This window comes from Eublepharis macularius, chromosome 8, assembly GCF_028583425.1.
Source record: "Eublepharis macularius isolate TG4126 chromosome 8, MPM_Emac_v1.0, whole genome shotgun sequence".
NCBI lineage: Eukaryota > Metazoa > Chordata > Lepidosauria > Squamata > Eublepharidae > Eublepharis > Eublepharis macularius.
Genome location: NC_072797.1, coordinates 101,100,003 through 101,124,016, shown reverse-complemented (window position 1 = coordinate 101,124,016; position 24,014 = coordinate 101,100,003). Strand labels below are relative to the sequence as shown.

Genomic DNA, 24,014 nt, shown 5'->3' with positions numbered 1-24,014 from the left:
CCTCTCACTGTTACAAGAATATAAGAAACTAAGCTTTAAGGAAGCTATTATGCCTGTTACTCAAAGTGTATCCTGTACTACCAGCAACATTTTACCTCAGCACTTTCATTCCCTGACTATACTTATGCAATCTCAGCCTGTTAAATAAAGTTTTTTCCCAACATTATACAGTCTCCAGTGCTATTTCTAACAAAAAGGAAGAGTGCTCCTGCCTCTCCCCGTCAAGTTCCTGGGCTGGGCTAAAAAGCCAAAATTATATCTGCCTGTCAGGGTGGGACAAACAGATTTTCAAACTATAAATATTAACACACTACTTGGGGCTGCTCAGTCAAAGCAGGCAAACTGAATTTTGGCAGGAAAATCTGCCTCACAGCAGGAAAGTGAAAGGAGGGTCTGTCATAATTGGTGGCAACACTGTGATTCAAAAAGAAAACCCACAACTAGTTGGTCCCACCACAAAAATACAACATTTTATTATTTTGTGAGGAATTACAATAAAATTCCTGTCAAAAATGGCATTAAACAAAAAACTAAAGAGGCACACAGAGACAGTCAGGCACAAGTAGTAGTTGCTAAGGAGAATCCTAGTCAGGAGGAGTTGGAAATCATTAGAATTAACTTGCATTCATTACTATAATTTGACATTTATGTAATGTCCTAGGTGTTATACCAAACATACCAATGATTCCTGCCAACAATGCTGATGGACCTTTTCATTTTTTATAACAAGTCATTGTTTCTTATTCTCTCCTTGCTACACAAGTTCATTCAAAAAATGACCTAACCAGGCGTTTGCAATGGATGTCAATCGACTTAATTTTCTCAACAAATTGTCCTATCTTCAACCAATCATCTGATTTAGTTATGTAATGTTAAAATTTTAGGATATTCAGCACAGGTAATAGTCACACTTGGCTAAATAAAATAATTTATTACTGGGAAGTCTTTTAAAGTGTATGAATTTTAAAAAATCTACAAGCAGAATATCTACGGTCATGCTGTCTGCACCATATATCTATCTCCGAGAAAACAGCATAATTGAAATCAGTGGGTTAACAATTTTAACAACCCAAGGATTTCAATGGTAGACTTAAGCATGAATGGCTTTCTGCACAAGAGCTCTGCTAAATAATAGCTTTGTCTGTTTACTGAGTATGTTGCACTACTGTCACAAGACAGTAAGATAGGATTAAAACCAAAAAGTAATTTTATAGAACCGAATGCTTTTAAGCTAAATTATTTATTTAATTTAAAAAAAACTTAGCAACATTTTGTCACCTAGCAAGGATGAACAACAAACAGTGCAATTTTAAGTTGATTTCAATGGGCTTCGACTGGAGTAACTTTGCTTAGGATTTCACTGCAAATCTCTGGCAAACAACTAAAGTGACCCTGATTAATTGAGCAGCAAATTCATTTTTTAAAAAATGTTAATTATAAATTACAATTAATAGTTATAAAAAATAACTTGAGGGGGAGGTACTATCTTAGATAAGGCATTCCTTCATATTTTCTCTAGGTTGTTATCTGTCCTGAGCCCGCGCACGTGGAGGGCAGAATACAAATGTGAAATAAATAAATAAATAAAAATAAAATGACCAAAATATAAAAACTTTGCATTAAACTTCAGTTACATTGGTTTATTCATGTGTCAGCTTGAGCAAATTAAATCCATCCAATACAACCATATGATTCATCAGCTAAGATTTTTTAAAATGGGTGACAGCCCAAATGTTGAATATATGTAAACATTTCCTTTGATAATGGGAAACACCTCTTAATGTAGTCAGTTTTCCAGCTGGTTGCTTCTGCAGCTATCACCATCTACTATAATTCTCAACAATTCTTTATTATATTATTATGGCATGTCAGATGTGGTGCATCAGCTAAAAATGCTGCAATAAACAAGCAGTTCTGAAGTGGGAGTTTTATTTTCTATGGTTCACATTATGCTAAGCAGGGTTTGATAGAATGTATTGGGTTTCTTTTTAATTAAAACAAAGAATAGTAACAGGTCAGTCTTTCTCTGGACAGGAATACACAAACATAAGAATCAAAGATGACCCTGACTGCATACCCAAGATTCTGTCCTAAGTGGTGAAACATTTAAAATATTTATTGCATTCCCTGTACTGGAAATGATATAATAGAAAATTCAGGATGGTCTAAAGAAGTACTTTTTCTTGATGCATAAGCAGATGGTGGAATTCATTTGCAGTTCCTCTTCAAAAGTGCTCTGTCCAGTGTTATTCTCTCTCCCCACCTATCACTTCCAACATTTCTCTGCTGTGTGTGACGATTTCTCATGCCCTTTAAAAAAGGTTGTGCATGTACAAGTCACTAATGTAATGCTCTGGATAGCAGTGCATGAGTCTCATCTTAGCACTGTTGCCACTGTTGCCATTCAGAGGAGAATTTTCATTATCTTTCTCATTGTCAAGAGACCCTTTTTTATGCCAGACTAAGGTTGACAGGTCCCCTCCCCAGCACCTGGTGGGTGTTGGGGAGGGGTGCCAGTAACTTACTACTTGTATAGCTTTGTGGTGCCGTGTGATGATGTCACTTCCAGTACGACCTGGAAGTGATGGTGTTGTGCCAGGGCCAATTCTCTAAAATTGTGTTTTGGGCCAAATTTTAGAAAATAATAGTGTGATGCTATTACTTCTGGGTCATCCTGGAAGTGACATTATTAGCTGGCAACATAGGCGCATTCATGCCCACTTCACCGGCCTATCTCCCAGCCTGCCTTTTCCTACCACTCAGCAGGCAATCAGCTTGCAGAGGCACAAATGGCTGGAAGTTTGCCCCCCATTGGCATGCACCTGGAAACTCTAATCAGAGCCTACAGGTGATCAGCTCTCCTAAAGATCTACCTTGTGAAACTTTCTAAAAGAAGCTAGTAAAAGGTGCTCCTCTGTTTCTAACCACACATCCATGCAATCAACTTACTATCTATACATGGAGTTGGATCCCACAGATTTACACATGCACAACTGTTCTTGCATGAGCACTAAATTATTTTCTCATTATATGCTATCACTAAGTGAAAGCAATTATATCACAATTATCTTTTCCACATGTACAAGACATACCGCACATTATTTCTTCTGATTCCGTTTCAAAATAAAATTAAATAAAATTATGCAAACATCTGTTGCTCCATATGCACATTATCTTGTTAAAAATTATATCAAAGTGTCATGTGATGATGCAGTACTTGTTTTACTGTTTGTGTAAATGAAATTGCAATAGGTACCTTTTTCTGCTCATGCATTGCTGGTTTCAAGCTATTATATTACTACTGTGAATATTATTCATAATAACAGTGTTGGGCACTGGGGCTGGGGCCCCATCCTCACCTGTGCCCCACATCTTGCCTCCCACTCTCCCCAGGACGGAGGACCACCAAGATGTGGGTGAGCATGCATCTGGCTTTCACCTGTTGCTGAATCAGAGTGACATTAGTCTACACTACAGTAACTAAACTTGTTAACCCAACTAAATGAAATAAATAACTACTATGTCAACCTCTTTTCTATTTTAAGTGATACATTAAAAATGACTCCTGCCACCCCTCTAAATACTCCATTGACCTTTAGTCAAACAAAAATGGCCTTGGCGCATGACTAGTTACAATGCATGGGGACGAGGATGTGCATCCCAGCAACAGCAACAGGCTGTAAAGGATCCCCAATAAGATGCACATTGGATTTCTGGCCCTAATCCAGAGAGAAATATAGTGGTAAAATGTTTTACTTACCTATATACAGTATGGGGTACATAGACTTCTCGAACTGGAAATTCCAGAATCTCTTTATGAGGACGGCTACGGTTTTCAGGGAAAGGCTTCACTTGTAATAACTCTGTGCTGAGACAATAAGTGAGAGCTTCCGGAGCAGGTAAGATCTCCAATTTAAGCAATCCTTTAAAACAAAATATAATGAAAGCTGAATATTATTTCAAAAAGAAACCAGTTGAAAGAAATCCCAAATACAAGTAAAGAGGCAGGAGGGGCTCCAGCGCACACACAATCTGTAGAAAGTGCAAAACTGTTCCTTGCTACAGTTTGAAACAGGCCCTTCCTGCCTGATGAAGGTGAGAAGAAGGCAAACAAGTAAAACGCTAGCAAGGGGAAATGACAGCTGGAATGAAGCAACATGGGCTTGGGAGGAAAGGGCTAAAGCAAAAGCTTCAACCCAAGAGGAGGAGAAAGAAGCCCCTGAAAGATCATCCCAAGGAAATGCATGACTCTGACAACAGGTGAAGGTTTTGCCTGCTGCAGTATCGGTCCCCCAAAAGCTGGATCTATTGGCCATACCTGGTATAGACTTCACTCTTCTCTGCAAGGAGGAAGATCTTTTGTAGTCAGCTAGAAACTTAAGTAAGTCTTCATCACTAAGTCTATCTCCTTCCTATAAAGGGGAGAAATAACTTTAATGTTCTAATGGTATCTGTTACAATTAACTATACATTAAAGACTGTTGAAGTAATCTGCCAGATTAAATCTGGTTACTTATGTTTGGCAGGCACAAGCATTCCATGCTCATGTTTTTGTTGTATGCAGCATTTTTAAATGCAATCCAGTTTATGTCTTGTGTTCACCAACAAAAGAAAATATTCCTCCAATTTTACAAAAAAGAACGTGCAAAAAGTCAGCAGTACAATTAAAGAAAATTATAATTCATTTTAAAGGGATAGGATTTGAAAAGTGTTTCTAATATCAATTAAGGCTGCAATCTTGAACACACCTTCCTAGGCAAAAGCACCAATGAACACAGCAGGACTGACTGCTGAGCAAGCATGCAGAGGATTGCACATGCACACTCTATCCTCACATCTGAACAGGGAATGGTTGGAAGGCACACTGAGCAAAGGGCACTTGCTGAAGCTGTATGGGTTGGATCCATGCCTGCTTGAGAGTCCTCCTGGGACCTCTGTAAATGCCAAGTTGGGTTTTATGATGAAATACAGGTCAGGGTACATTTGAAGGAATAAAAATTGAGAATGCTACAGCTGTATTAATGTGGTTGGCTAGGCTTTTATTTCTTCATTATTAGACAAATGGGCTCTCTTTATTGTTCAGAGAGATTCCCTGTCCTGTACATAATGTTAAAATCAAAATACCTCTCCTATTACCTGACCTGGATAGCCCAGGAGAGCCAGATCTCATCAGATCTCAGAAGCTAAGTGGGGTAAGCCTTGGTTAGTAATTGGATGGGAGACCTCCAACAAAGACCAGGGTCGCAGAGGCAACTAACGGTAAACCGCCTCTGTTAGTCTCTTGCCATGAAAACCCCATTAGGGGTCACCATAAGTCAACTATGATTTGAGGGCAGGATTTCATTTCAGTTCACTTCTCCTGTTATCATCTTAGTGCTATCCTGCATCCTGTAGAGAGGGCTTGTTAGAGACAACAGGCAAAACCCTAAGAATTTTCTGTGTCAGTGTACTGCAGTCAGTGTACTATACCGTACCTGTTTAAAAAATGTGTTGACTGTTAGAGTGGTAGTTTTGAAGGTGGGTGTGGCAGGAGTATCTTCTGAGCCAAAACTTCTTTCAGAAAGTCTCCTTGCTTGCATCATCATTGTTCTTCTGTCACCAGTGGAACCTCGGCCTTTAGGTGTGAAAATTGCAGATGCATCTGACTTCTGTATTTAAGCCAAGTCTGTCAGGTGGAATGAAACTCATGGCTGCTATACTGCACAGTTTCGGGAACCGAGTTACTGAAAGTCTGACCTTTTGTTTACACTGTCCATCATCTTGACAAAACTGAGATACTGAATTCTGGACTGAAAAGGAATTCTGCATCTCTCGTTTTAACATGATGTAAGATTGTAAATGCTATTTCCTGTTTGGTTTTACAGTCTGTATCAACGTTGTCTCATTCACTTTCATAGCATCCCTACAAGATACGGACACATTTCACACAGGGCAAAATGGGGCGGGCTATGAAAAGACAACTCGCCTGACACAGATATAAAGAGCAAGCTTTTGAGTTCATCAAAACCCTTAATCAAGCCAATGCTGCAACAATAAAAAGTTCAGGCAAAAAAGGTAGTCTCTTATGCCAGCTCTGGTGGTGTTAAATGCTGACAGACTCATAGATTTGTTCAACTGCTGTAGGTGTTAGATTCCAGCACTGAAATTCCGGCAAACAAGTAAACGATGAAGGCAGGTCACAGTACAACAGAGAAACACATTACTGGAATGATTTGTTTCCACTGCTACTGCAAAACACAGGGCAAGTAAACACAAGTGCCATGTGTTCCTGGAGTGGTCTGGTACAATTATGGAGACACCCCATGTGATCAAGAAATAGAAAGCATTGAACAGTACTGCACATTACAATGGTGACGGAGAGAAGTCATGAGATGGCAGCATTTCTAGGAAGTTGGGTAGATCCAGCCATCCTCTAAGTAGCTCTCCTCCAACAGAAGAGCCACTTGATATGAAGGAAGGATATTTAGACTAGAAGATTACAAATTGGAGCCCAAGGGCTCCAGTTACTTATTTATTTAACAAATTCATATAATACATTACATTTATATAAATGTAATGAATCATCATACTATATAACTGAGTAAGCATATTTCAGACAACACACTTTATACCCTGGTTCACCACCAGAGGGAGCTGCCATGGAGGGAAGCCTAGGCAAGGCACCATGTCCCTCCAGAAAACATGCCAAGGTGGGAAGCCCAGGATGGGAGCAGGTGGCAATGCCCGCCTCCCACCTTCACCCGGCTGGTATTAGGAGCAGATCAGGTGGCAATGCCCACCCCGCCACCTTAACCCAGTTGGTATTAGGAGCAGAGCAGGTGGCAATGGCCTCTCCCCGCCTTAACCCAGCTGGTATTAGGAGCGGAGCAGGGGGCAATGCACACTCCCCACCTTAACCCAGTTGGTATTAGGAGCGAAGCAGGTGGCAATGCCCTCTTCCCGCCATAACCCAGCTGGTATCAGCAGCGGAACAGGTGGCAATGCCTGCCCCCCCTCTGAACCACTTGGGATCAGGAGTGGAGCAGTTGGCAATGCCCACCCTCTGCCTTAACCCAGCTGGTATTAGGACCCACCTTCACCTGTCGTGATCAGGCACGGAGCAGGAGGCAATGCCTGTTCCTCTCTTCACCCAGCGGGGAGCAGGTGGCAATGCCCACCCCCTTTCACCCAGTTGGGATCAGGCTCTGAGCAGGCAGCAATGCCTGCCCCCCTTCACCCAGCAGTAGCCAGGCACAGAACAGGAGGCAATACCCCCCCTCTTTACCCAGCATGTATCAAGCATGGAGCAGGTAGCAAAGCCCACCACCCCTTCACATGGCCGAGATCTGGCAGATCAGGCGTGGAGCAGATGACAATGCCCACCTTTCTTCCTTCACCAGCTGAATCAGTGACAGAGGATCAGGGAATGCCTGCCTGCCTGTCCTCCCCTTTCTAGAGCCCGTTGTATTTTTTCCCCACAACGGGCTTTGTTGCTAGTAAGTTAATAATTTGTTTAATAAATGAATAACTAAATAAACTTTGCTCAATGGGGTAGGATAGGGTTAGGAATGGATCCACCTCAAAGTAACATATTAAATGTAACCTGCTGATTGGCCCCTGCCCAACACGCTACATATTAGGTCTCACTAGCTCTTATATGCAAAATACAATACTGACAGCTAAATCAAAAAGAGTCCAGTAGCACCTTTAAGACTAACCAATTTTATTGTAGCATAAGCTTTCGAGAATCAAGTGCTCTTCGTCAGATGCATGATACAAACTGGGCAAATACAGAAGAGGAGGAGGGAGAGGGGAGAGAAGAGGACATATATCAGAAGGGGACAAGATGCAATTAGCGGGGAGGCAACCAAAACATTCCTTTGCTAGTAAATGTAAACATCTCCTTTTGGTGTAGAGTCAGTTTGCCGTCTTAGTTTGTAGCAGTATAAGCATCCAATTCCTATGTAGTATAAGCCTTCGATAACCACAGCTCTCCCTGCCAGATGCATCTGACAAAGAGAACTGTGGTCCCCAAAAGCCCATACCAGGCGCCACTGGGCTCCCCCAGACCACGCCGCTGTAAAGGAAATCTGTTACCTGTGATAATGTGATAACCATTCATAGTCTCTATTCAGTCCCAGCTTGACAGAGTCAAATTTGCATATGAATTCCAATTCAGCAGCCTCCCGTTGGATTTTCTGTTTCTGTTGAACAGGTTGAACAGGTTTCTGTTGAACAGGTTTCTGTTGAACCACAGCGACCTTTAAGTCTTTGATGGAATGTCCTGGTAGATTGAAGTGTTCTCCCACTGGTTTTTGGAAGTTGGCATTTCTAATTGCATCTTGTCCCCTTCTGATATATGTCCTCTTCTCTCCCCTCTCCCTCCTCCTCTTCTGTATTTGCCCAGTTTGTATCATGCATCTGACGAAGAGAACTTGATTCTCGAAAGCTTATGCTACAATAAAATTGGTTAGTCTTAAAGGTGCTACTGGACTCTTTTTAATTTTGCTACTACAGACTAACACGGCTAACTCCTCTGAATACTGACAGCTGTTCAACAGGGCCTCTTACTTACTGTAAAAATCAAGAGGACATCATTCTGTTTTCATTCCAAAAGATGTAAGAGAATTTTTGTTTACTCACTTAAGCTCTACTGTTCTACAATGATGGAGAGATCAAAATGGATATAGTATATACATTGCTTTAGCTCAAAATCTGGAAGCTGAGGCTTGATTTCTTGATTACATAATCTATCAAAACACACAACTGCTAGAATTATTGAAGCTTACCATTTAAAACTTCTGATTCTGCAACATCTCTTTCCAGCGTGGGAGTACTGAAGAAATTTGCTAAGTTTATTGGGACCCAAGCAAAAGGCATACGGTATTTTCCCAAACGTTGACAAAAGGATTCAGCTTGTACCTTTAATTTCTCAACTTTGTCTTTGTTCTATAAAATACAGATGAGATGGTTAGTCACAATATTTTAAGGAATGGATAAAAATATTTTTTTTAATCCCCTGAATATCAGTTTTCAATATATATTCGACAAGTATATTGGTTAATTCTTTTGTTAATGCTCTAAACTGTTCTGAGTGGGCATTAAGTTGTCCTGAAGGGCAGTATATAAATCAAATGTTGTTGTTGTTGTTATCCCAAGCTTTACAGCCTTGTCACAATGGTGCTATAACTAATGTGAGGAATGCAAGTCAACAGACCTGAAACCACAAACTGTTGTCAAAACATACAACAGAACCAAGCAGCCTATACTGAAGAGACAGAAGGGTCTGTTCTCACAGCTGATTGTTGTCTCACAGCTGAGTTTGACTTCTCCTATGGCCTTGTAAGAAAAAAGAAATGGCTAAAAAAATGGCTGAGTCTGTGGCTCAGTTCAGAAATAACAAAAAGCTGTGGTTTAAGTAATCTAACTACGGCTCACATGAACATGGGCCACTCCATTTACCGTGGTAAATCAGGGTCCATCAACCTAGGATCTGAAACCACGGCCTGAAGTTGGTTTAACAACTTCAGGCCATCTTAACTATGGTTTTGTGTGACATATGAATGTGGACATCCTGGCTTCTTCTTGGTTGTTTCCTCAGTGCAACGTCTGCTCCAGCTTCAGAGATGCCTGGCAACAGCAATGGCAATGCAACCAGCATTTGCTGAAGCAAACCAGAATTTTAAGAGATCTTCTGTGAGCCAAACTGTGATTTCACAAACTAGCCATAATTAAAATAAGACAGAAAGATTTCGCAATCGGTCTTTACAGCGTGTTCATTACCATTTTGCATCCCATGTTTTTCTGCCTTTTACACTTCTGAGCTAGTCATGTGACACAGCTCCAGGCTATGTTAGGTTTTCCCCGGGGTATCTGACTACAGACATAACGCAATTGTTTTTTTGCCTCAGATGCTGACTCGTGCTTGGGCCAGTGAAAGTAAGTGTAAAATATTTGCATCTCTACCCCCTCCCCTTTTCCTTTCCTATCACAAGTTGATCGGCCAGAGCAGATTTAACCACACCCACCCTCGTCAGCTCCCCTAATGCTTCTTTTGCCATTGGGCAGCAACTGTTGCACCAAGCAGCAGCTCAGCTGTGTCCATCGCTCGCCTCCTCTGCTTCCTTCCAAGGCGAGCAGAGGTGGTGCAGGCTCTGCCCCCTTCCCTTCTCATCTCCCCATCTGAATTTTTTTTACTGTTTCTAAAGGGCAGCAACGTTGCACCAAGCTGTAGCTCAGTTGTGCCCATCGCTCACCTCCTCTGCTTCCTTCCCAGGTGAGCAGAGGTGGTGCGGGCTCTGCCCCCTTCCCTTCTCATCTCCCCATGTGATTTTTTTTACTGCTTCTGAAGGGCAGTATCATCGCGGCATCAAGCACTTCAAAACAGAATTGTGGGCATTTAACAGTCCCTTCTGATGAGTTGTTGAGCTAGTACAAAACAAGAACAACAGCTTCATGGAGAAGGAAGCTTTTTCCAACACAAACCTAAGAAGATTACTTTCTTTAAAGCATTCAGTTGGGACCTGGCTAAATGGAGTGGTTCCTCCCCCCGCCCCACGTTTCCATCCTGCAGCCTTTCCTGCGTGGAACCAGCTTTCTTTTATTGCTCTTCTCTGGTTGCAGAGAACAGTAAAAAAGGCGGGAGAGGGGGGAAGGAAGATCATCCCGTGAACAGTAGGCAGTGGGGGGTGAAAGCATGGATTGGTGTTAATCTCAGTGCAGCCGCTTTTGTGTTGTCTTCTAAGTAAAAAGGCTCCAACTTTAACAGTTTGGGTTCGAAACGGCAGCACAGAGAGAGCGGAGATTCACTCTTACCACGCATGCTCAAACTTAAAAAAAAGTGACATGTATTCAGTAGCCCACAAACCTCGCAGTAGAACAAGTGAATATAAAATGTAGCAAAGAACGTGAGAATGAAATGGGAGCAGAGAGTGTAAAAGGGGGAGGTTCAAAGCCGCTGCGAGGGCTATAGGGGCATCTGCTCAGATCCCTCGCTTTTAAATGTGAGTGCGAAAGGGGCCATAGTTTTACATTATGCATGAATTGAGGCAACAATGTAATGCCACAATCCCACACAGACTTAAGGGTACAGAAGCCCATGCAAGATGGGGACCTTAAGCCTGCTTAAAAAGATGCTGGATGGTGGCCTATATGAGAAGCTACTATTCCTACAGCAGACCCCTTTGGCAGGAATGTGCACAATTAAACACAGTCTGCAGAGTTTGAGAAAGCCGTTCAAAAGTTACATACCAAATTCATCTGCAGATTCTACCATCTCTTTCTTACAGCCAGATCTTAAGTGTGTTTACACATAGGAAATGCTATGGAATTAAATGGGACTTACAAGTCAGTGTGTTTTGTTTGAGGAAAAACCCCAGAATTCTGGATCAATTGAAAATCAGATGAGACTTATTTTGGCATAAATCTTTTTTTCCCAATGCATGGTGTATAAGTGTATAAGACCTCTCATTGTATCATACATACCTTCCCACCTTCACTTTCTTTTAGAATCATGTAGGGTTCTGCACAGTCTCCTATTTCTCCTTGTTGAAGGACCTTTTCAACCTACCCCAAAAAATCACAATACAAATAACATCAGATAATATATATTTTTGGTAGAACTTCAGACTCAACACAGTAATCTAGTGACTAATAGTATATTTAACATACACAATAAAAAACAGGAATATTTCACCTACAAGAACTGTCTTGGTTATCTCTGTAGATGAAAGAATAAATAAAAATTATAGGTCAAAATTCTGAACCTAAGAGATTCACATCTTGTACAAATATTTCAATCTGGTATTGATTTTATACAAAACTCTGTATATAAGGGAAAACTGATAAACACCTTAAACTTAGAAAAAAGAAACATATATACAGTAAACATATCAGAGTTTTAAAAGGTAACTGAGCAGAGGAAATACATTGGAAGAAATATTGTTTGCCATTCTAACAGTATGATCCTCAACACGTGCCTTTTCTAGCAATTTGATACATATACAGAGGCTCTGATAATATAACTGCCCCATTATGAAACTATGAGAATAATAATAACATTTGATTTTCGATTTCTATACCACCATTCAGGACAACTTAATGCCCACTCAGAGTGGTTTACAAAGTATGTCATTATTATCCCCACAGCAATATAACTTTGTGAGGTGGGTGGGGCTGCGAGAGCTCCTAGATGCTGTGACTGACCCAAGGTCACCCAGCTGGCTTCAAGTGGAGGAGTGAGGATCAAACCCGGTTCTCCAAATTAGAGTCCTGCCACTCTTAACCACTACACCAAACTGAGCGTGCTCAGAGCACACAAGCTCCATGCCTGCAGCAAAATTTGAAAGTATTCTCCTCACAGCACAGCAAGCTCCTTTTTAAATTTGGGAAAGTTTTAAAAATCTGAACGTGGGAATAATAGTGCCATCGTAACAGTTGGAGTCCATTGTCAATGGGCTTAGAAAGGTTGTAACAGCTTAGGGTAGTATTGTAATTCTCCTCCTTAGATGTGTGTTTATCCACTGTAATGTCACACTTGTATTCTTGCTTTAATATCTAATTGTCAAATCATTTCCAACACTATGCATTAAGAGCATTTAGCATATCAGAACATCTCAAAACTGCAAGAATTAAACTGAAATACCAGTGACTTCAAATTATGAGTAGGTAAAATTGGCAAAATATTCAGTTTATAGAATTTCCCCGCATAAACTGGAGAATCTATTTGGTATATGAAGGGAAAAGAGCAACAGGCTTTGCACTTTTAATTGTGTTTACCCTAAGTAGGCAATCTACCTAGTCCAGACAAATTCTGGAAGCAGATATAACTTCATTTAAAATTTCACTCACTCACTCTGAATTTCAGCCAAACATGCAAAGGACAAAAGTACCCTCACACACATTGATGTAAATATTTTAAATCGTACTAATTGAAACACTGTTTTAAAAAAGGATATGTTAGGCAAGAAACCCTTGACAACACCACTTCCTTGCCTTGACTGTACAAATCTCTGAGTAAATGTTTGCCCTCAAACTGAGCAGTGACACTGGCATGTACTTGGGGGAGAAAAGAGGCCCTGGCATCTGAACTAGGGCTGTGCATGGGTGGGGATATTTGGTATTCCCGCTTCGGGTTTACCCGAAGAGGGAAACCGATTCGGAATATCCCCAAATCTGAAGCGGCAAGCCGCTTCGGATTTGGGGTTCAGGAGTCGCTTCGGTATGCTCTGTAAAGATTCAGAGCATACTGAAGTGAGGGGGGGAACTCACCACCACCACCACCACCACCCACCCTCCCTGGGGCAACCCCTCTACCCCCACCCCCCTGGGGAGACCATTCCACCCCCCACCCAACCCTGGGGAGACTCCTCCAACCCCCACCGACTTACCTGGCAGCGGGAGGGTCATCAGCTGGGCAGCGGCACAAGGCAGCGTGGCCTGGAGCCAGCCGGCTCTCTGCCGCCCCCCACCGCCCCCCGAGCCTGCGGGGTGGTGGGGAAGGCCGGAGCCGCCTCCTCTGGCTCTTCCTGCCCCTCAAATGGCCACGGCGTGCTGGTGGCTGGCAGCCATTTGAGGGGCAGGAAGGGCTTTCTCCGCCTCCTTCGGCCCTTGCAGCGGCAGAAGAGCCAGCCCAGAGCCACCGCAAGGTAGGTGGGGGGAAGGTGGGGGGTTGATGTTTAAAGGCCCCCGCCGCTGCTTGCAAGAAGCAGCGGGGCCCATTAAACAAGCCCCGAAGCTTTCTGAAGCATTTCCGAATGCTTCGGAAAGCTTTGCTTTGGTATTCCGAAGCGGGGCGAGCATGGAATACTGAAGCTTTCCAAATCGGATCCGCTTCGGGTATCTTTACCCGAAGCGAAACTCGAATAGCACATCCCTAATCTGAACCCTTGCCTCATATAATAAGGGCCCAGAACTCCAGACTGTCTGAGCATTGCCCAGCGATGCCACAATTGGCTATCCAGATTTTTGAAAAAGTTCAGTAACAGCTGCCACCACAACACAACGATCTTTACTGTATCACTGAAGACAAGCAGTGTGAAAGAGAGTTTCTGCCTGAAATGTTGAAGAGTTGCTGTTGGGTACGCATGACCTCACAGAGATTTGTGGTTGGCTCCATCTCTTGATGCAACCATTTGGTGGTTGCATCCTCCATCAAATGTCAGAATTCCAAAGCTGCCCACAGGAACAAAAAAGTTGAGGACCCCTGTGCTAAGTGTTGCACAGTCTTGAGCAAGCAGAATTGCACTAAGTCCATTTATATTTCCTCCTGCTCAGGCTGGATCTAAGCTACTATATACAACTCTACTGTCCGCTATGAAAATTGAAAGAGACTCTTCCAGTCACAGACATAATTCTAATTAATTAGAAATGGAAGTATTGTGTACCAGTGTACATATAAGTAATAAGGAGATCTACCCTATGAAACCATGAAAAACTGAATTATTCAGGAGAGCTTTGCACAAGTAAGAGGGCTGTACTGTGATGAAATGGTGTAGAGATATGCTGGTAAAGAGACAGGGGCTGCTGACTATAGTACTGTATACCTATTGCATAGTTTCTGAATCAATATGTCAAGTTAAATTGCTTATGCTTTGTTTCAGCACTGACTTCACCTCTGTTATCAGCTTCTGCTTGTATTCAAATTTCTGCAATCCATACCCATTGCAGTGTTTTTGAATGTTTGATCACATTGACATACACTGTGTAATCTGTCTTGAGTCTCAGTGAGAAAGGCAATCAATAAATAATGAAAATAAAAATAAAATAATATTGACACCCCCCCCAAAAGTGGCATTTTGCTCTCTTTTTCTGAAGTATTTCCACCTTTGATTAAAATTCTGTTGTATTTTGGATCAGACATAGTCATCATAAGGCCCAAAGATTGCACCTCCTAGTTAATGTAACCCCTGTAGTCATTCTGTGAATTTTTTTCTGTGAGATGTATCATTTTGTGGGGGAAATATACTCAGGGAAGCAGGGGCAGTTGGTCAAAAGGCACAGGACTCTGCCTACTCCTGCCTTAGATACATTCAGCAGAATTGAGAGAATCTGGTGGGTACCCATCCTTCCATTATGCTGATGTACACTATGTTGCTTAACCACCATTACAACCAATCCTGGTTAAAAATATAAATAAGAAACAAGCCATTGTTAGCATGACATACCTTCAGAACTAGGTAGATATCTGGAGAGGGATACGTTATGGAAAATATTGCAGATCTTGCTTGACTAGAGGAGTCAATGCATGGTGTATGCAATCTCAAGAATCCTTTGAACTGCTCAGAGTTCAGGTCACAATGAAAATTTTCTGATATCTTAAAGAAATTAAAAAATAAGATTTTATAATCTATGTATGAAATGGCATGCAACCTATATATAGATTCTCACATCTGTGATGATACTTGCATGTATGTTCACATTAATTAAAGTACAAAAACAGAATTTGTGGGTTTATAATTGAGATGGTATAGAGCCTAGCTTCATTATGGCTAAGGAATAAAGCAAGAATTACTTCCCACTAATTTATATCCCTCATGTTTAATTTATGGCACATGAAGTGACTAAAAAGGGAACATTTAGAAAATCCTGTAATAATTACATGTCAGCTAATTTATGTCTGCAGCCCAAGCTCTGCTCACAACCTGAGTTCGATCCTGGCAGAAGCTGGGTTCAGAGAGCCAGCTCAAGGTTGACTCAGCCTTCCATCCTTCTAAGATCGATAAAATGAATACCCAGTTTCCTGGGGTAAAGTGTAGATGACTGGGGAAGGCAACAGCAAACCACACAGTAACAAAAAGTCTGCCAAGAAAACATCGTGATACGACGTCCCCCAATGGGTCAGTAATGACTCGGTGCTTGCACAGGGGACTATCTTTGCCTTTACCTTAATTTATGTCTAGTAAAATAAACACTTTATTATTAACAAATAGTAGATCATTATGAAAATGGAAAGACACATTAAAAATGAAGAGTTAGAGCTAATAATCTTTTCTTTTAGTGAAAAATAGTGTTGTGAGTCCCTTCTGACAACTCAAAAAGGCTATTTAGGGGGTAATGGCACTTGCATGGGCAAAAGCTAAATGGGATGGGGGCTGTAGCAAGGAGAACTGGGTAAGATGGAGCAAAAAACCTGGCTGGATGCCATTCAAAGTGGCTAAAGATAACCATTTACTATGTGGTAGCCATCTGTAAATGTACTACAGGATGAATTAAACTACTAAATGTGCAGCTGTAAGAGCTGGCTACATAGTGAGGCAAACTGTATGAAGCTTCTACTGTTCTGGTTTTCCAAATGCAAAGACAGAGTGAAATTTAGTTAACCGCATGGTCAGAATTTAAGATGGCCAGCTCTCTACATGGTTGCATGTAAAATAAGAGAAAATAAAAGATAAATAAGAGAAAATAAGAGAAAAATAAGAGAAAATAAAATAAGAGAAAATAAAAGGTAGCACAATCACAGAGAGAGGTAAAACCAAGGCCAGTGCAATGGTGCAAAAAAGGAAAAAATGTATTTTATTCCTCAGTTTAAAAATTCCCTACACATTTCACTAACCAGGCTTCTTCAGGGGAATGGGTTAGTCTTTCAGTGTTCTTCAACAGGAGTACAAACAGGGAAACACTAATATTCCTCTAAAGAAGCATGGTTGGCAAAACATGTCGAGAATTTGGGAATTATTTTATATTGAGTAATAAAACATTTTTCCCTTTTTTGCCCCATTGCCTGGCCTTGTTTTTATATATCTCTGTGTGTTTCCTGAGATCATATATACTCATAATACAGAGTCTAAAGTCCTAACAATTAAAGGTGAGTAGTAAATGCAACTACAGTTATCAGCCAATGCATTATCTTCATAGTTTTATTACTGACATTAATGAGAGCTCTTACCTTTTTCCTTTCTTTTATATCATAGAGGGCTAAGCTTACAAATAATGGTTCTATTTCTATCTCAAATCTGTAAAGAAGATGACAGGAAACTGCTTAATATTAAATTACTTTGACATATAAACAAAAGGAAACAAATATCTGCATTGACTACAGTAATTCTACCTAAAATATATATCTAAGATATATTTATTTTATTTGTGGGCATAAGAGACCACCTTCACACTGATTCTGTCAGAAAGAATTTGTCACAATTGAACAAAATGATTATTAGTCTTGATGATGTCATGAAGATGAATGAGAGGGACTTTGCCTTAGACATTAAAGATTTAAAGAGCTATTGTCCAATTGAAAATATTCATTTTTAGGCAGGTTCTCAAGTAAGGGGTGGCTGCACCACACCAGGCTCTCTGTGATGAAACAGATTGTCTGGACACAATCCATTTTCAGGCCTGATTTGGGGACTGAAACTGTCTCAGTCACCCTGGCTGACAGCAATGCCCAGGAAAGGAAAGGGAGAGTGCAACCCTGTTGAGTCTCATCAGCTTTCTATGCCACTGAACCAGAGTATCATACTGAAACAACTCAGGTAAGTCTTGGAGGCACTGTCCTCCATTGGTTCTGGTCCTGAGACTGGCTGAGTAGTCCCAAAAGGCAGACTGAGGTGTCATCAATATTTCGATGACATCCGATTCTACTTTTCAACTGTGTCAGGTGAAGGATGGACCTATTGGCATGAAGTCTAAAGATTGTAATGGGCTGGATGATAAACTGAAATACAGCCCAGATATGACTACAGTGCGCTTTGTTGATTGTAAGGCAAACAGAGGACTGGAAAGTCAGCCTATTCCAGGTGAGTTGTGTTCCCTCGAGGAGCCGGTTTGCAGCTTATGGTGCTTTTCAGTCTGAGTGTACAGATGGAGACTCAGCCCTCTTTTGGTTACATAGTACTTTTACCAAATTTGACTGGTTTGCCAGCTGTAACCCTTCCCTGAAAGCCGTAATTTGGCCATAGTTGCCTAGGTTCTCGTTACATCCAGGCTGGACTATGGAAATGTGTCTATGTGGGGCTACCTTTGAAGTCTGTTCAGAAGCTCTAACTAGTTAAAATATGATACCTAGACTACTAGCAAGAACAAGTGATAGAGAACATAAATCACTTCTAAAGAATTTCACTAACTTTCAGTATGCTTCAAAGCAAAATTCCATGCACTGGACTTTACTTTATATCCCTACATGGTATGGGATCAGGGCATCTTCTCATTTACAGACTTGCACCATCAATTGATATCTTCATTCAAGGCATATCATGTCCTTATTGTGGCCTTTGCAGCATTTTTAGTAAACCTCCTCATACAGCGGGTGGGGTCTCTAGCCAAAACTGAAGTTGGAAGAACGTATTTTTCACAGTGCAATTCTATGCAAAGCTACCCCATTCTAAGCTCTTTGATTAGCTTACAGTGGAGTAACTCTGCACAAGATTGCATTATTCATAATTTAATGACAGACAGACAGACATTATAAAATGCAAAAGGAAACATTTCAATGAGTATGGTAGGTGGTTCGCTGATAATAAGAGGATTATTTTCTGATAACAACACAGCTTGATGGAACTGTACATGTCTCTAGTTGGAACCGTGGGGGAAGTCACAATGACACTTACTTCAAGGTCTGTACTTTCACCAATATCCTGTTGCCCAGATGTTCCTTGGGACATTCAGGCACTGGTCGTATTTCCACTGCATCTTCCTATTATTAAACATATTATTAAGCAGTTATTATTTTGTTGCAACATTCAGGATGCTTCCATGTTATCAGGAACAACACATAAATATAAACTGGGCAGCGCTATACCACAAAAAACGCAAAAAATTCATATACCATCCCTCCCAAACTGTGTCTTTCAGGCCATTCAAACAGATCTGCTCTGAACTAGTATGTATAGAGGAAAACCTTATTAATTATTATTGAGCATTAAATGTATCACTCATGTGAAGGTATGAAACTGCCTCATACCAATCAGAACTTAGGTTCAGATAGTCCATATTGTCTACTCTGACTGAAAGCAGCCTTCCAGAATTTTAGGCAGAGCAGGGCCTTTTTTTTACCAGCACTTGCTACTTAGACATGTTAAACAAGATGCTGCATTTTCTTTAACTAACCATGGTCCTCAGTGGAAATTTTTACATGCTTTTCTAACCCATATTCCCCCCACCCACTCACCTGAAAGATAGGATGAGAGACACACACACAAAATACAATGTGCTGAATACAGCCACATAAAGGATGACCCCACATGACCACAGCTAGCTTCATTTTTAGTCTGGGATGTAATCTTCCATTACTTATTGAATGTGGATTATATTTGGTCATATGATCATCCAAGCTCCATCAAAACCTAGCTGCTGATTTGGGATTCCATAGACAAAAAAACAAAATAAAAATTCACCCAGTTCAGCATACTGCTAGGCTTTCAGTATTCCACAGAGAATTCATTAGATGGCACACTTCCAACCTGTGGGATCCATACTGTGCCATGCACTTGTACCATCTAGTCATCATGATCTGATGCAATGTCAGTGCTATAGGAACAGGTAGAGCTGGTTCTAAATTCTTCTGTTTCTTTTCAAGGGAGGGGCAAAATTTTATTCCAGCAGTAGCCAACTGTTCCTTACAGGTCGGGACTCCAGTGAGACCCCCCAATTTTGGAAGCAGGGGCTGCTACTACAAGGGGGAAGAGAAGCATAAAAGTCTCTGCACATAAGCAGTGCATCAAGTTTGGATCCCAGCCAATAATACGGGCATCCCCTTACAGAAGAATTCCAATTCAACTGAAATAGAAATATGACTGCACCAACAGTGTGGACACAGTCTAAGATTAATTTGCCCTATAACTAAGAGCTCAACAAGAAGAACACAAGCCCAAGGGGAGCAAAGCGATGAGCTGGCCTGTGGGAGAGGATTACACCTCAGGGGAAAGCATGAAGGTAATCTCCTTCTAGGGCTGCCTTTTGTTACCATCTTAGTTCTAACAGAGCTATTTCTTTATAAACAAACAACTTTAACATTTACAATTCACCTCATCTATACCCGGGGACAGAGCAAACATCTCTCCTGGCCTGTTGCTTCGACGTGCCTCCTCATTTTGCCTTTCAAAGTCTTCCACACTAACATGCTGCAGTAGATTTGCTAGACGAGGATCAGGTTGCAAGCTGCGCAAGTCAAAGTCACTGGATGTCAACGAGGTTCTACCGGATTCATCACAGATGATCTTTAAGTGTCTGGGGCCTGCCCGCTTGAGAAGAGGTGAAGAGGGACAGAATGAATCACTTTAATTTACAGACGCTAAAGACGTTCTCTCTATTAACTAACTCACTACAACAATAACGCTAATGAAAAATTTCCCTGGGACTAAGCAGAGACGTTTTATGACCAGAAAGGGTTCTTTCTTGGCAGATATGTAACTGGACCAACTGGGCTGGGGGACAAAGAACTTCTTGAGAAAGAAAAAATGATAATACCTTAGAGGAGTAATCTAGAAGAAAGCCCATCATATTTATAATAGCATCAGTTTCTTATTCTCCAGTCGCAATTACTACTTCAAACGTGAATTCCCATTTTGCTCATATGCAGTCGCTGAAGGGAATACCTTTTACCTCTCTTACTACAATCTATACTGAAAGAAGGTTCAAGGGTAATTAATTTATGTCAAGAAATTCTTCTACATTCTACTGTACTTCATGTCAATCAACAAAATCATTTTAGTACAATTTATCATATATATATTTCATCCTCATTTAATGCTCCAGCCTCTCTATCCTTCTGTTTCCCTCTCCCTGGTTAAATGATCTTGAATACATGCATGAGGGTATCATTATATGTGCAAGTGGAAGGCTTCTTGCATCACAACTGCTGGGTGGCTGCACCGTGAGGCAGCTATGCAGAGGACACTCAAATGCAGCTAATCCCATCTTTCTCTTGTTCAGCTTCTTCAATATTCCTAAGGAAAATACCTGACAGTTTAAATCACTGTAATCTGAAATTTCTGATTCAAATGTTTGCTTTTGAAGAGTCTTGTGGAAATCTCTCCTGGACCCCTTCTTCTTAAAGGTGAATGTCTCATTATTTCCCTGGTTTCTTGGATTAAAAAAAAAGTAGATAGATTTCAGTAAAAAAACATGAGGAGAAAATGAAAGAAGCATCACCACTAAATAAATGCGTTTAACTGTCATGTTATAATATACTTATGATGGTATCATCTTAAGTAATTAAAATAAGATGTGCTTAAACAGAAAACAAGTTTATGGGAATATACTAAATTGAATTACTATATGCTTGCTATTTTGCTCATACCTGAAGTCTGATACAGGGAAAGAGGCATCTGCTTGTTTATATTTTTTTACCCAAAGAAATTCTTCCCCAAATCTGCACTCAAAATCACCTACGAAAAAGATGCACAGGGAAGTTGTGCTTACAGCCAGTATGTTGCAGTGGTTAGAACACTGGGCCAGGGAGATTCTGGTTCAAATCTACACAGTATCAAAACTGAACGTGACTTTGGCCTAATCACATAGCCCTGCATTCTGCTCTGATTTCATTGGATGAAGGATGAGATTAAAATGGCCTAGAGAGTATAGTCAGTTTTTGGAAATGACCCCTCAGAGTGGCCAGGCGCCTGCACTGTAAGTGCTGTAACGTGACACAACTCCGCAGTTATCATTACATTAGTCTGACTGGACGAGTCTCCAACTCAGCTGGATATATTCTACACAATTTTCTTGAAGTCACGGGTACACTGACAAGAGTCACCAGGAGGCTACTTTTGCCGCTTTGGTTGTATCTAATCCTACTTTTTGCCTAGCTACCGTCTTCAACTGCTTAGCCTTTCAAAAAGCTTCTTTGCTGGGCTCTACAAGACTACGGGTAGGATCTTCTGCGCTATTTATAGTCTGATCCTCCCAGCTACATTAAGTCCCCATTTTTACATCATTAAACATGAAAGGTTTAGCCACTGAACAAAATTTCCAAACAGGGGGTTAGATATCGCTGAAGTCCAAAGTCTACCACAAACGAACCTACAGCTCTCACTAGAGCAGGGCTGCCTAAATCTTGTCACAGTAGGAACACACATTTTACAGGCAGACCCAATCAGTTACACCATTAACATTGTTTCTGATTTCTTTGTCATGATATTTCTAAGGCTAGTCACCCAAATGCTTTGTTGTCTTGCATAACAAATATGCTCCAACAAACCATTATTGATCCTGCAGACACTTTTTATTACATTTTTTGGAGTACATAAATTATATGCAATGATGTGTTTGCACTTTAATTGTTTGGATTTTAATTGTTTGCCAGTTGACTGAGAATGAACAACCAAGTCATAAAGCAGAATGCACCTTCCTTGACATCCCTGCTCTCCTTGAGTATGACCTTGCACTGGAAACTGTCTCAATTACACTGGCTAAAAGACAAGAGCTCTGGATGGTTTTTTATTATGAAGGTATAAAATCCAAGAGGAGTTTTTCTGTTACTGGAATAAAACGACAGCTTTGAAAACGGTAAACATTTTGAAACTTGCAAGTTTCAAACTATACCAGAATATATGAATTGACTGAAACCCAATGGCCTCCACAGAATGTGCAGCACCCTGACTCAGAAGCATTCACTTGGAGATGCCCTAGACATGTCCTCTTTTTAAAGTATCTAATGACTTATAAGAGTTTTATATCTGTGAACTCTTGCCTCCACATCAGAACTATTGAGAGGGATACTGCAATTTGTGTGGCTGTTGCAGTTTAAAAAAGAGCCACCACTCTCATGGAAATCACAATGGTCATATAGACAATGCCCATTTGGAAACAGCAATTCACACAAACATGGACCCTACCCAAATGTCTCCTACACATGAGCAGAGCAGTACCAAAAGCCTTTGCCCAAAGCAAACCAATCCCGAAAGAAACCTCATGGTTTTAAAAGCAACCAAATCCCACAGAATATGTAGTCAAAACAGATCAGCCATTTCATTGAACCTACCTTAGAACTATGATAATCTTCAGAGGCCCTGTTTCAGGTGCCCCCACCATTTGAAACTAGATGGGAGGCAACCCATATAATTTTTTTAAGCTTAAAGTTTTTATTGTTCACCACCTGAGGCACCCTAAGTTGGGTGGAAAGGCAGAAGTGACAAACTGCACTTAACAGCAGGTTTCAAAGTGCAGCAAAATCAGAGAGCTGGCAGAGGAAGGGTTAACTAGTCCCTAGAATTGAGAGCTTGAGTGACAGGCAGCTCCCTCTTCTCTGACTGGTCAGTGCCAGCTGGAAAAAAAACTATATTATCAACTGCTGAGGAGTGTGGGTGGGGTATTTTATTCCATACCAGAGTTTCTGTCAGTTAGAACCAGTCTGAAGTCAGTCAGTTTCTGATAGGATTTTGGAGTGAGTGAGTCTAACAAGAAAAGTTAGATAGGGTCCCCTTTAGAGTGAAAGAAGAAGATTCTTTTGCCTTAACTGTAGTATTACTGTTCTGAGGAAGAATTCTATCTAAGAATTCAAAATATAAGTGTCAGCATAAGCTGAAGCATGCTTTACACAGACACGAGAGAACTGGGAGTGTATTTTGGTGAGAGTGATTGGGTAGTGGGTTGAGATTCCCTTTCAAGCCAAAAGAAGAAGGGTTATATCTTCTGAGGAGAAGATTAAGTCCTGCCCAGTTTCTAGGGGACGGGGTTGGCTTTGAGGAGGATCCTGTATCTGTTGAGAAGAGAAAATGCTTTTAGACTAACTCCAGGAACCCTGATCTGTCATAAGAAACCTTCTGAAGAAACATTGTTGCTGTTACTAAATTACTAAGTAACTACGAATATATGAAAATAACCTTCAAGGATACTATTTTGCCAGTTAACAAAAAGTGTATTCTGTAATACCAACAACATTTTACCTCTGTATTTCCATCCCCTGTCTACACTTACTCAATTCCTATCTGTTAAATAAAATTATTTATTTTTTAATGTTATACAGTCTCTCTCTAGTGCCATTTCCAACAAAAAGGAAGAGCACTCCTGCTTTTCTCCATCAAGTTCTTTGGCTGGGCTAAAAAGCCAAAATTATATCTGCATATCAGGGTGGGACAAACTGACTTTCAAAGCCACAA

General features: G+C 40.9%; 1 protein-coding gene across 1 annotated transcript in view; it reads right to left on the bottom strand.

Moving 5' to 3' along the window:
- Positions 1 to 24,014, bottom strand: part of DOCK8 (dedicator of cytokinesis 8) — a 125,556-nt gene that overhangs the window by 77,772 nt on the left and 23,770 nt on the right. The window contains 10 exon segments of the mRNA XM_054986167.1: positions 3,761 to 3,923; positions 4,319 to 4,412; positions 5,475 to 5,614; positions 8,769 to 8,928; positions 11,464 to 11,544; positions 15,144 to 15,293; positions 16,865 to 16,931; positions 18,525 to 18,610; positions 19,941 to 20,156; positions 20,875 to 20,998. Of these exon segments, the coding sequence (XP_054842142.1) occupies positions 3,761 to 3,923; positions 4,319 to 4,412; positions 5,475 to 5,614; positions 8,769 to 8,928; positions 11,464 to 11,544; positions 15,144 to 15,293; positions 16,865 to 16,931; positions 18,525 to 18,610; positions 19,941 to 20,156; positions 20,875 to 20,998 (1,281 nt within the window).